The sequence below is a fragment of the Dromaius novaehollandiae genome, chromosome 2 (assembly GCF_036370855.1).
Source record: "Dromaius novaehollandiae isolate bDroNov1 chromosome 2, bDroNov1.hap1, whole genome shotgun sequence".
Lineage (NCBI taxonomy): Eukaryota > Metazoa > Chordata > Aves > Casuariiformes > Dromaiidae > Dromaius > Dromaius novaehollandiae.
In genome coordinates this window covers 103,109,468-103,122,907 of record NC_088099.1, presented here as the reverse complement: position 1 = coordinate 103,122,907, position 13,440 = coordinate 103,109,468, and the positions used below count along the sequence as shown (strand labels likewise).

At 54.3% G+C, this 13,440-nt stretch overlaps 1 protein-coding gene across 1 annotated transcript; it reads right to left on the bottom strand.

Annotated features, from left to right (window-relative positions):
* Positions 1–4,468: 4,468 nt before the first annotated feature.
* Positions 4,469–12,590, bottom strand: NRN1 (neuritin 1). Its single transcript, XM_026114891.2, has 3 exons — positions 12,336–12,590; positions 8,163–8,307; positions 4,469–5,752 (listed from the first exon to the last, which is right to left on the bottom strand). The coding sequence occupies exons 1-3, from the start codon at positions 12,388–12,390 to the stop codon at positions 5,521–5,523; spliced, it is 432 nt and encodes a 143-aa protein (XP_025970676.1). The 5' UTR covers positions 12,391–12,590; the 3' UTR covers positions 4,469–5,520.
* Between the last annotated feature and the right edge of the window lie 850 nt (positions 12,591–13,440).

Genomic DNA, 13,440 nt, shown 5'->3' with positions numbered 1-13,440 from the left:
ATCAGCTTAAAGGATAAAAATAATAATAAAAAAAAAAACAATAAAAATGTAAAGGTAGGGTAAAGGCAGCAAGCTGGGCTTCTGATCACCTGAATCATTCAAACTCATTTCTGAAGCATCTCCTGAAAGGCAAAACTTATCCCAGCACAGACTGCCATTAGCAAACACTTAGCTCAGGATTATGGGGCTTTGGGTAAGGTCTTCTAACACAGACCCACCACTTTTGAGGAGAAAGGAACAGCCAATAACTCACCAGTGAAAGTGCAGCATCTCTCCCATATCACCTCCTGTTTTTTTCCTCCCTGGTAGAACTGTGCAGCAGAAGGTCCTTGGCCCAAAGCAAACCAAGTTCCCTTGCTTTACTGCTGCTGCAATTGGCCTCGGGTTGAAACTGTCCTTCAGGAGTCACAGCAGCCAGCTGCACCATTCATCATCAGCTGCCAGTAGCCTAAAGCAACTCTTTCGGCCAGGTAAAATTGCATTTGGTTTTGTTACAAAGACTCTTCTGCAGTCCCCATCATTTTGCCCCATAAAAAAACACTCCTTTGCCCTGTGACAAAGAATAAACTGCCTCTGAAGGATAAACTGATTTGCCACCTCCTCAAGCTAGTCCTGCTAGCCACCTCCCGCACACGCCTCGCTCTCCAGCTGCCTGTAAGCAGGATCTGCAGCTAAAAGGCAGGAGGGAAGGGAAAAGCTGGAGGAGGAAGAGGGAGGGGGAAGAAAGAATGCATACCTAGAAAGCCAAGGCTACTCCCCATCTCAGTATTCCTGCTACCCACCCAGGAGGCACCACCTCAGCATCAAGCAGGAGTAACACAGATGAGAATTTGGCTCCCTAGATTTAACAAGCCCATTCTCCTTTAATTGGGGCTCTCAGGCACTGCTGTAATACACCTAATGGCACTAATTATTAATGAATCCTATAATGAATAGGAAGCCTGAATTGGCCTCTGTCTCCTTGGGTTGTCAGCCCTTCACAGCCCGCACTGGATTTCACCGGGCAGGGGCCCTAGAAGGGAAGGGGACTGAGACAGTCACCAGTACCCTTGTCCCTAGCCCGTGCAAACCAATCAGGGACCAACAGGGCTTTACTGCTTCTTCTGGGACATAGATGCAGCCTGTGGAAAGTCCTGGGAGAAAAGAGTACTGCATATACCGCTCTGCTTTTATACCACCCCTCCGTGCTCCCTCCATAAGAACCAACCCGTTTGCCCTTGTTACCATCTGGGCAGCTTTTCCCTGCTTTGTGTGTCCTCCCGCAAGGGTTTTTTTCCAAGCAGAGCCCCAGTCCATCTAGCTTTCACAGCCTTTTAACAGGACCAGATGGGAAAGGGACATTTTCTTTTTCCTTTAGAGCAAAAAATCGCTACCACCACCACCTCAGCCCAGTGCTGGCTCAGTCTCAACTCTTTAGAGGCCAGCCTGAGCGGGGAGCAAGGCGCAGCCCTCCCTCCAGAGCTGAGCCAGATTGCTAAAAGGTGGAGGCTGGCAGAGAGCAGCCGATTACCAAACACGGGTTCAGCCAGCATTCACGGGGAAGGAGACAGCTTTCTGCGGCCCTCGGGGGACTGCGGGGCTGCAGTTGCTCAGTCTGAGCTGGGGGTGAAAATCAGGGCGAGCAGAGCTGAGCGGCTGCAGCCCTCCCCGATTATCCAGCCAGCTAGAAAGACACCGGGTTATCTTTTGTTTCGGCTGTGTTTTTTGATGTTAATCTGTATTTTGGGTGTTTTTTTCCCCTTGTGTGTGTTTTTTGGTCTGATTTTTTTTTTTAAGTGGGTGGCTATTTTGCTATGTCAACGTTTAAACGCTTTTCTATTGCCTTCTTCCCCCCGCCAGCCAGTTCACCGCCCCATGTTTGGCCAGGAGCTAAGGGGTCTTAGGAGACTTGAACCTCTCCAGCTTTTGCTAAGCCAGCTGCTGCCTGGAGCAGGGAGACCCGCATGGCAAGAGACCCCCCCAGCCGCCCCCACTGCTCTCTTCTGCCATCGCTTGCGAGTCGCACAGGTGCCAGGCGAAGGGAGGCAAACCGAGTGTTCTCGGTCCCTTTCTCCCGCCTTGGGGACAGCTGGTGTTTCCTTGGCCACGAAACGAGGCAAGTCAGGGCAATCACTCCTGGGTTAAAAAAGGGACCATTGCGCTCAGAGTTAAGAAGCAGCATCCGAAAGGGGCAGAAAGGAGCATAACTGACGCCTTGTACATTGAGACGCTCTTATATAACGAACAGAGGGAAGCGGGGTGGGGAGGTCGTTTATTTGTTCGTTGTTCCCGGAGAAAATACTGAGCTCCGGCGGGGAGACTCTCCGGGTCTCTGCTTGCAGGTGGAGCCCCACGGCCGGACACGTCGAGGGCGGCTCACGGGGGACGCTGGCAAGAAATGCTCTCAGCGCAGCGGCTCTCCCGGGCTCAGCCCCCTCCCCAGGCTGCCGCCCGGTGCGGGGGCATCCCCGTGCCTCGGCTCGCCTGTGATACCCAGCGCCAGGCTGCGCCCTGGGGACCGGCGCCCCTCGATTAAGGCAGGCACAGCTGCCCGCTGCAGCGCTTGCAATGAGCCCGAAAAGGGAGATTTCCCGGGAGGTTTCCGAGCCTCGACTGAACCCAAATCCCGTCGCTGCGGGGAGGTGGCTGCTGACCCGGCGGGAGGCCGGGACGGGAGGCCGGGGCACGGCCCCCCGCCGGCACCAGCGCTCCCCGCCTCCGCCGGCCGCGGCCGGACCCGCTCCGCTGTCTTCCCGCCCTGCCGCCGCTTTACCACTCGCCTCAACGCAAAGCTTATTGGGGGATTTGCTCATTAGACAGAGATTACCCATTAGTAATTCATCCTAATTCGAAGATACCTTGAAGCCGCTAATGAGCTGGCAATCGCCGCCCTTACCACCCACTTTCAAGATTTCTTTGGCGGGGTGAGAAAAAGCTGGGGGTCCCCCCTCACTTTCCCCTCGACAGACAGGCGGGCACCGTGCTCTCGCCGCCCGGCAAGAGCCCGCCCGGCCGCGTCCCCCTGCGGCGCCGGGGGATGCCCGGGGCCGGCGGCGCAGCTACGCGGGCCCGGCTGAGCGGGAACGGGCCGCCTGCCGCCGGCCAAAAGCTCCCCAAGTCCGACCGGGGGGCGTTTTTCCCCCCGAGACACCAGGCTGCGACGCCGCTTGCATCCTAACACGGACGGTCAGCTCCGTCCAGCTTGCATTTCTCTCCCCTTCGCGCTAGAGGAAATCATAACAGCAACGCCTGACCTCATGAATATAGAGATGTGCAGAGAAAAATCAATTTAGGTCTAGATCCTCTGTGGGGAGGGAAAATAACCCAAACCATTTAAACAAAGCTCTGCTCTCCAGGGTTTTCCTTTTTCTCTGGTGGTAGGGATTAAATCTAGAGGGAGGGCAAGGAAAAACGAAATGCAAGCATACCCGGGTCTACCAAAGCGAGGCCGAGCTCTGCAAATTCCCCCCCCCCCGACACACACATAATGTATTTTATCATTAAAAAATCAACACCGCTTCCAGTGGTAAAGGCGCCTGGCTCCAGTTCCTGAGCGCATTTGTTGCTGGGATTCAATCCGTTTGGGAAATGCAGATTGGCTTGAGACCCACTGTTTGATTTATGAACTGTTACATTTGCTATTGCTTACACATTACATTGCGGACCTTGGGAGAGAAGGGGAGAAGGGAGAGGGGCGAAGGAGAGAGAGACCCGCCGCTCTACACACTGGCAAAGGGTGGTGGTGGTGGTGGGGGCATAGCACAGGCAACGGTTCCCCACCAGAATAAATTTTCTAAAACCAGTTCCCAGCCCCTACCTTCCCATCACCCACCCACCCCCAGTCGCCAGCTGAGCTATCGCCTTATAGGTAAAAAGGACATGTTTACTCTTTGATGTGTATTTCTTCATAAAGGCATCAGGCGCCTATAAATAGCCGAGGTTAGAGCAGCTTCTGCTGTGAAATCAATACCCCGTCCTCCCCCTTCCCCTCGCTCCCTCGCCTGAGCTGCCTTATTAATTATGAAAGGCTCCTCCGCGCTCCGGCTCCAGCGCCGCACCCTCCTCCTTAATGGTGGTTGCTGCCTCCCGCCGCCGGCCCCACACCGCGGCCCGCGGGCGCGCAGCGTGGCGGGGGCGACCGGGCACCCGCCCCCCGGCCCGCGCCTCCGCCGGGGCTCCGCGCCGCGCCGGGCCCTGCGCGGGGAGGGGGGGTGCAGACAGGCGGGGGCGCCTAGGGTTTTTTTGGAGGAGGAGGAGTAAGAGGGCAGGAGAATTTGTAGCATATTGTTAAGAAAGAAACGGGAGGAGGGGAAAAAAAAGAAAAATAAAGGAAGGCTCACACTAACCATTTCAGCAGCCCTGTCCTTGTTTGAACTGAAATTGCAACGTTCATCAAGGGATCAGTTCTGGATTTAGCCCTCCTTGCCTTAAAAGCCCTATCCTTTTCAGCATGCCCTAGGCATATTATATAAAAATAACGACACCCTCATTTCAAACAATAATTTTTATTTTATACTTCTGTCTATACTTTGTAGCAAATCTTTTTTTGTTTTTTGCTGAATTGACTTTATAATAAACTTTTTTTAAATTACTTTTTTTTCTCTTTTAAAATCAAGGCTCTTTTTTTTCAAAATCGTTACACTGTTGGGGTTTTTTTAGGTTTACATTTAAGCCCCCTTTTTGTGATTTCTACTGTTGGATATTCAGGTATTCTACTGGTATGTGTAACATCTAAAACAAAGAGGAGGAAAAATTAAAGGCAGTGAATTCGGAAAGATGCCTTCGAACAGCAAGTAAAGGTAAACTCTCATAGATCTGTTAGCAGCATTCCTTCACTCCTTCAGGCATTTAGACACACGTCTTTCATTCTTTCTTCCCTTCCTTCCTTCCTTTTTAAACCGTTCGTTTCCCACTTTCTTTCCCTCTCTCGCTCTCTCTTTTTTTCCTTGAGGAAAAAGACTCTTTTTATTTTTATTTTTTTGCAGTGGAATGACCAAAAAACAAGCGACTGTGGAGGAAAGATGAGAGATTGTGAATTATTCACCATATGCTTCACACGTGGACATCTATCTTGGATTCATCGCCAGTGCCGTTTTTGTCTGCTTTTTTGTTCTCACCTCACATACTGCCGCATTTTTAGAGGAGCCCGTGGCCTGCCAGGATTTATCCTGGCCGATTACAATGTTAACATTAGGTGGCCCAGAGCCGTTCCTGAGATTTCTTTTGCACAGCGAGGGCTCGAGCTGTTATTTTTATTTTTTCTATTTTTGATTTCAAGCGATAGTAAAGCTGAGGTCCGATTTGGGCTGCGCGCCGCTGCCTGTTTGGTAACATTTGGCAAATAAAACACAAAAAAAAAAAGAAAAAAGAAAAAGGGAGAACGCTTCCACAGTCCTACATGGGTGTTTCACCATCAGCCACCACCACCACCACCATCATCATCAACCACAGATAAGCACAACGTCCCCAAAGCAACGGATGGACACTTCCTCTACAGCTCCGGCACATGGAGAGGGTGTGGGTGTGAGTGTGCTCGCCCCCCTAGAAAGGCAGCCAGGTCACTAGCGCAGCCCACAGAGCCGCCAGGAGCACGGGCAAAGCCGGCGGGAGGAGAGACGATGCCGCGCCGCTGCTGCCTCCGCACAGTTCAAATAAGCTGCCTTGGAAATCGAGGTTTTTGGACTCCCGTCTCAATTTCTCCCAAAGGTCTGTCGCTCCTTCCTGGCAATCGGTGAGAGCTGTGAGGGTGCAGGCGTGGAAATCATCCCAGTACCTGCAAGAGGGGAGAGCACCCGGCGTCAAAACAGGCACCCACGCACCTCCCCCGCAGGGCTGCCGCCCCCCGTCCTCCCCGTCCAGCGCGGCCCGTCCGCCCCGGCGGAGCCGAGCGGGGCAGGGAGGAGCCAGCGCCTCCCCGCCGTGAAAACCAGCCCACCACCACCACCGCCACCACCGCCCCGAGACCTGCTGGGCGTCTCGGCCCCTGCCTTCTCCCGGCTGCCCCACAGCCCGCCCCACGCTCTGCGCTGCACACCGCCCCCCTGCCCGCTCCCCGGCCCCATCTCCGCCTCTGGGACCAGTGTGGGGTCGCGGGCTGCTGCAAAAATTGCTTTCTCTGGGGAGGTGACACCCCCGGAGGGGCCGGTGCCATCAGCAAAACCTCCGGCGGGGTCCCCGGGGCAGGGTCGGGCCGGGCCGCAGGGGCAGGAGGAGAGGAGCGGGTGGCGAGGAAGAGGAGGAAGAGGAGAGAACAGCTTCCCGCCTGGGCCTCCTGGTGCATCGGTCCATTGCCGCGAGCCTGGGGCAGTGAAGGGTTTCTCCTTCCCCCGGATAATTTCCATGTGTTCCCACACGTTTTGCCTTTTTTTTTTTTTTTCAATTCTCCTCCTAACGCGGACCTGACAAGGGGTTGAAGCCGGGGCAGGACCAGTCCCGCTGCCCTGCCCCACCTGGACGGGACAGACAGACCTTTCCTCTTCTAGTCTGGGTTATCTAAAATCATCTCAGACTCTGAGGTTAGGGATCTGCCCTCTACCTATCCATACCCGCCCCCCTCCCCCTTCCGGCCGCCCCGACGGGCGCCTGCGGATTTGGATCTTGATTTTCTTTTTCCTTTTTTTTTTTTTAAAGTATTCCTACGGCCTCTAATTTATGAGCACTCTAAGCTGGTTGTAGACTCCAATGTTTGCTACATTTGTAATAAATAATGAGATACTGAGAAGCCAGGAGTCTGAGAGTGTGCCTCTCCTGCAGTATTTCTGCTGTAATTGCATCTCCCAAAGGAAAATTAAATCTTCCCCCATCTTCTTTCGATATACATCCCGGCAGTGGGCGAAGGCAACCGGGATCGCGGGAGGTGGTCAGGGAAAGGGTCTTGCTCGGAAAAAAGGACACGAAGTAAACCTCAGGCCAGCATTTAAAGCGAGGTGCTAGCCTTAGTAGGAGCTACAAAAGACGTATTTGGCTCAGAAATCTCTAGGTAGGAAGAGAAGAGCGAAGAGTTCCAGACTCTTCCTTTTCTCTCTCCTCTCCTCTCCCTCTTCCTTTTCTCTCTCCTCTCCTCTCCTCTTCCTCTCCTCTCCTCTCCTCTTCCTCTTCCTTTTCTCTCTCCTCTCCTCTTCCTCTCCTCTCCTCTCCCCTCCCCTCCCTTCCTTTCCTTTCCTTTCCTTTCCTTTCCTTTCCTTTCCTTTCCTTTCCTTTCCTTTCCTTTCCTTTCCTTTCCTTTCCTTTCCTTTCCTGTCTCGTTCCATTTCACGTCCTTTGTTTTCTGACTTTCGCGGAGCAAAAATAGAAGAACTATTTTAAACATGTTTGTGTCGAATGACCTTATCTCGTTTCTAAATATGACTGTTCTGTTCTGATCTATTCTATTCTATTCTATTGCCTTTTTTTGTTGTCCTCTTTCCCGTTCCTCCTTGCTCTTCCAGGAGCGGAGCCATGATTGTTCCGCAAAGTTTGCTAGGAGAAACTCTGGCGAAATGGGCTTTCCCGGGGCCAGGGAGGGGGGATCCGTGGGAGAGGGCGGCCCCGGCCGAGGGGCATTCGGGGAGATGGGGGACGGGGGCGAGGTGGCGCTGAATGTACAGATATAGGCTGGGCGTCCCTGTGTCGCTGTGCGGTTATTACTGTGGCCGCGATTCTTTTTTCTTTTTAATTTAAGTGTGTTTTCCAGGGAAGGGGCTCTCCAGCCCCGCGGAGGTCCCGGGCGGGGTGAGCCGGCCTGCCCGGCCCCGGGACAGCCCTGCGGTGCCTCTGAGCACGGGGCGCCCCCGGTGCGAGCGCCACCTCCGGAGCAGCCCCAGCAACGTGGGACCAAAAGGCCGCGATAAGAGTAGTAACAACAGCCCCCATGCAGCCGCTACCAGGATCCCAGGTGCAAAGGAAGAGAGCGGAAGGAATGAAAACGGGGAGCTAAAGAAAAAAAAGTGGAAAAAAACCGAAATCACCGAGGAAAAAAAGGGAAAAGGCACTGTAAAACTCCCCCTGGACTTCACTATTCCCCGGGCTTGGCCTTTCCTCATGGCAGCGCGTTTGGAGAGAGCCCGGAGCACAGAAACCCACCCCTAAGCACCAAACCCCTTATTTCTTTTCCTTCCCTGCCCACTGCCGCCATCCAGCTTGCCCCCTCCCGGCCCCGGGTGGTGCCCCGCCACCACCCCGAGAAGGAAAAAGGCAAGACCTACGCGCAGATCGTTTGGAGATTTCTCTTGTCGTCCAGGTCCTGCGGGTAGTTGGCCATGTTATCGCCCAGCCGCAGCAAACAGTCCGAGAAGCCCCTAAAGACCGCATCGCACCGCCCCGCCGCTCTCACCGCCTGCACCAGGTGCGCTGCGGGGCAGGGCACAGGGCACAGGTCAGCGCCGCCGCCGCCCCCACCCCCGGCCCCCGCCCCCCGCCGCGCCTGGGGGCGGCGGGACCCAGCGCCGAGCCACCCTCGGGACATCAGCCAGGGGGGTTTGCCCCATGCTTTATTTATTTATTTATTTATTTTTTTGGCTCTGCGGTTTTCGGTCCCCTGGATTAACGACTTTTCTTTTTCTTTTTCTTTTTCTTTTTCTTTTTCTTTCTTTCTTTTTTTTTTTTTTTAGGGAGGAGGAGGAGGAGGGAGGGTGTTTGGAAATGCAGTGCCTGCTTCTTCCCGCACTTGCTCCTTTGTTAGGAAATTCCGCCTGGAAGCAGCAGGCGCGTTTCAGCGCCCCAGAGCGCACACACACCCTCCCGCACACACACACTTCCTTTTTTTTTTTTTCCCCGAGGTCGCTTGGCAAATATCGTGCAAGATGCGGGGGAAAAGAAAGCCCACTACAAAGAGGCTCAATGCAGAAAGGCAAAGCAGCGTCCCCCAAAGCCACGCGAGCAGCCAGCGCCGCACGGGCCGCGCGGCTGCCTCGGTCGGGGGCGGCGGGTGGGAAGCGGCAAGGTGTGAATCCCGCTGCCCTCGGATCTGCTGCCTCGGGGACCTTCGGGACTGCGCTAAGAAACGGCACTCGGTTGACAACAACAACAATAAAAACAACAACAAAAATCTGCAAAGGGGGGGATGAATTACGGCGTGCGTGAGATGGCCGCTGCGGGGTGCAGGCGGGGAACAGGGGCCGCGCCGTCGGGCCGGGCACGGCCTCGGCCGGGGGGGAGGCGAGACACAGGGGACACGGCTGTGCCCCGCTGCTGCGCCCCCTGCGCGCCGAGGCCCCCATGAACCCGTCCCAGGTATGCATGCACAGGAATACACCCGTGGGCACCGTAGCCCTCGGCCGCGATTGCGGGCTGGAGGGCTGGGACCCCCGGGCACCCCTAACAGATCCGCTGCGGGGGGAGAGGAATTGGGGGGGGGAGTCACTGATGCCGGGCTTGACCCCGAGGTCCCTGCGGCCGGCGGAGAAGGGGGCTGCCCGCCTTCCCCGGGGTGCCCTCGTCCGCCCACAACGCCGGGCGGGCTCTGGGGCGGGGGGGCCGTGCGGGCTCCGCTTCTGAGGTAAATGGCTGACTCCAAAAGACGCGGTTTCAGCCCAGATCCCCCCTTTTTCCATTTAATTCATCGCATACATGACTTAGTGGCCACTCCCCTCTACACACACCAGCACCAGCCGTTTCATCAAAACCCCAGCAGGCTACAGACATTGGCTACGGCAGGAAAAAATCCCAGGCAAACAAATAGAGAAGAATGGAGGACCATTCCGAGGGTGAAGCAATGTGCTATAAAATCAGCGCGATCCCATTCCGGCAGCTCAGGGGGAAAAGAGGAGGGAAGCACTACGAATTCCTCCCCAAAATGCTACGAGCTGCGCTGAAAATACGGGGTCCGAAACGGAGCTCTGCCCGGGCCCAGCAGGAAAGGTGCTAGAGAGCCATATTTGGGATGGGGGGGGGGTCGGAGCATTCCCCCTCCCTGTGGGGCGGCCTGGCCCGGGGTGCCTGCCCCGCTCCCTCGCCGCAGGATACCCCGTCCAAGGCCACCCCCAAACCCCACCAACAAAAAAAGCAAAAGCGGAGAGACGAGGGTCCTGCCGCTTAAACGAGAACGGGATTTCTCTTGAACCGGGTCGCTTGTGCTTTGCCGTGCCCCGTCCTCCCCCCGCCCTCCCCCAGAGATAAAAAAGAGCAGCAATTTGCAATGCAGAAGGACCGCAGGAGCCACCCCTGGCTGATCCTGTCCCTTCCCGAAACCGCTTCTCGTCCTCTAACTCTGCATGCCCTTTAGCTACGCCTGGTCCCCATGTCCCATCACCTTCCACTTAGGCTCACCCCCAGCTCCCTTCCCTCCATCACCTTCCAAAATGTCACCGATTTCGGAAAGCTCCCAGTCCTCACTGCCTAAATAAAATTAAATATATATATATATATTTTAAAGCCGCGGTACTGGTGCAGGGAAGCAGACACATTTTGGGAACAAGCCGAACATCCATTTCACACGAGCCGCTACCGGAGCAGGGGCAAACGCAGCCCCTTTGCAAAACCCGCACCGACAACTAGAAGGGGCAGCTGATTTCGGAAAGGGGGGGGGGGAGGGTTACTCGAAATATTGAAGGAGGAGCAGAGAAAAGTAAAGCCCTCCAAAAGCTCAAAATCCGTCCTCTCTCAGGGCACCGCAAAGCGACCGCACCGCCACCATCTCCGCGGTGTGCAGCAATATTTGGGGTAACTTTCCAAATGACTGCTCATGCTCACACCAGCCCGGGGACGGCGATTCCCAGGGACTCTAGCTGCCTTTTGAAATTTCATCGGGAATAAAATCCTCCCTCGGCTGAACCAAATAAACACAAATGAGGTAATATCCTCCTCCTCCAAACGAACAAACAAACAAAAATGCAAGGACTAAAATTAAGGATAATATCCAAATAATGCTTTCCCCTTCTTTTCTTTGACAGTACAGAAAAATGGCCTTCTGAAGAGTTCAGCATCATTTAAAATGGAATAGTAATACGAATAGAGGGGCTTGTATCATACATCCACATTTTCCAGAGGTCAATATTTCATCGCAATATTTAATATATTTTTTCTTTTATCGATGAGGGATTGTTCAACGCATTTTGCCTCCTTCTTTCCTCCCTTTCTTGTTCTCCCTCCTCCTCTTTTTTTTTTTTTTTTTTTTTTTTCCTTTTGGTACCCACAAAACGCTGCAGAGATTGTGTGGCCAAGAGGGCGATCCAGCGAAAGGATCTCTAAATAGCAATGCTGAGCATTTTTTTTTTTTTTGGTAGCAGAATTCCTTTGCAGGCAAATATTTTCAAGGGTCTCTTCACACCTGCCAATTTGGATAATAAAAGACGTGCTTTAATCGCCCTTTCATCGAACCCTAGTTTTGGATCATGCTCGGGAATATATGCAATATATAACCTTTGAAATTTGCCTGTACAAGACCAAAGCGGTCATTAACTTGGAGATTGTTTAATGTCTGTAACTCAAGAAATACTTCAGCAAGCAATGTTGAATAAAATGAGCGTAAGAGCAAGCCAATAAAAAGAACCAGGAAAAACCAAGACATTAAACTGAAACAGCAACGAACACACAAAAACACATACCAGAGTGGAGGGAAACCTGCACTATTTTAAGTAACTTAACATACATAGACATTTTTGGACATTTTTGACAGTGATTCTCTTCTCACAGAATTAACGAACAGGCAGTGGGATTTTGCGATTTTTCTGTTTTTTTTTTATTTGCTCTACCTCCGCATTCGGGCGCTTTATTTTTTGAAGTTTGTGCTGGGTTTTGTCTGCTTTTAGGCTGCTCTGCAAAACGGAGAGCCTCCAAGTTACTAAAGGGAGCCCTTCGCTTGTCCCTGATTTTCTGCAGAAAAACTTTCCAGTAGATCTCTCACTAGCCATTTTGTGCCAGTTCTTATTTCTCTGTCCCTCGGGGCCGGGGGAGGGGGTATTTCTTAGCACCGAAGTCCCTAAATTGTCATTGGTACGGAATGCGCTGGATATCCAGAAAGCAAATACAAATGCAATCATTCATGGGGACGGAACAGAGAGAACGGGGGGGCTGGGGGGGGGGGAAGACGAAGAAGAAGGGAAAAATCGAACTATGAATGAGCATGCACCGATTTAGAAAAACGAATAACAAAAGTGATTTAAGAGGAATACGGAATTCCTTCTCTTCCCTTTAGAACCGCCTGACTTGACATCTTGGAAAATCGCGAAAATGCCATCAAAAAGGAGATAGAGAGGAAGAAAAAAAGAGCAGAGAGTGAGCAGAGGGCGCACAGAGAGCCACCGAGCGAGAACACATTCCGCAGCCCCATCGCCACAAATCACGGCAGTAATTTGAGGTTATTTCGACATTCCCTTTCTGCATGCATCAATTGGGGTTTGGTGCATAAAACTTGATACATAATTTGGCAGTCCACTTACCTATCTGTACAGCAAGGATCAGAGAAATATATCTGCCGTTCAACTTAAGTCCCATCCTACATTTAGTAAAACCATTTGCGGCTGCAGATCTTTAAATAGTTACTTTGGAGAACGTGGGGGAAAGCTGAAAAATAGGCATTGCCAATAAGTTCCGAGCAGCGGAGGACTTTGCAGACAAGGGGGGAGACAGAGAAGAAGGAGAGAAAGAGGGAGAAATAGAGAGAGGGAGAGGAGGGATAGCTGGGAATGGTTCACTCCATTAGGAGGGGGCGGAGGAAGTACAGCCTCACGCCCACGACTAGCCCTGACGTGGGGGGATGACACTGATTTTTTTTTTTTTTTATGTGCACCTTGGAAGAGAAACGCCATTTATAGGCATCACAGGCTGCATTTATCCAGCTCCCGCTCTCCCTGTGTCCCCCCCGGCCCCGTTAATCGCCGCGAAACCTCCGCGCCGCCCAGGGGGGCCCCCCCGGGGCTCCCCCCGACCTGCCCCGTGCGCCGGCGGCGGCCGGCACCGTCCCCTCGGGGCGGCGGGCGGGGGCGCGCACATACACATACACACGCACACGCACACACGCACACACACACGCACACGCACACGCACGCGGGAGCCGCCCCCGGGGGTGGGGATAGCACAGCAGAAACCCCCCTCCCGCCCCCGGGCCGCCCCGTCGGGGCTGGCCCGGCCCCCGCGCTGCGGAGGGGGTGGTGCCCTCCCCCTTCCCTCCCCCACCATGACGTCACCCCCAGGCTGGGGGGAGGCGGCGGGGGCTGGGCTCTCCCAGCCCCGCAGCCTGTGCTGGATCCGACAGCGCCAGGCCCGGACCCCTCCGCTAGTGATGCTGGGGGGTGCCAGCAGCCCTCGCTCGCCCACCGCCCCCCCGGCCCGACCCCTGCTGCTGGGCCTCGGGGAGCCCGCAGGGGCCATCGCGCTGGCCAGGAGCTGCAGAGGGGCTGAGCGGGCATGGGGTGCCACCGCCGTGCATCCTTCAAGGATGAGGCACCGAGGGGGCTGCGGGCCATGCACGTGGCAAGGCATGAGGGGCAAGGGGGGTGCCAGCCAAGGCTATGGGGCGCTGCCCAGGCCCGGGCATTTGGAGTT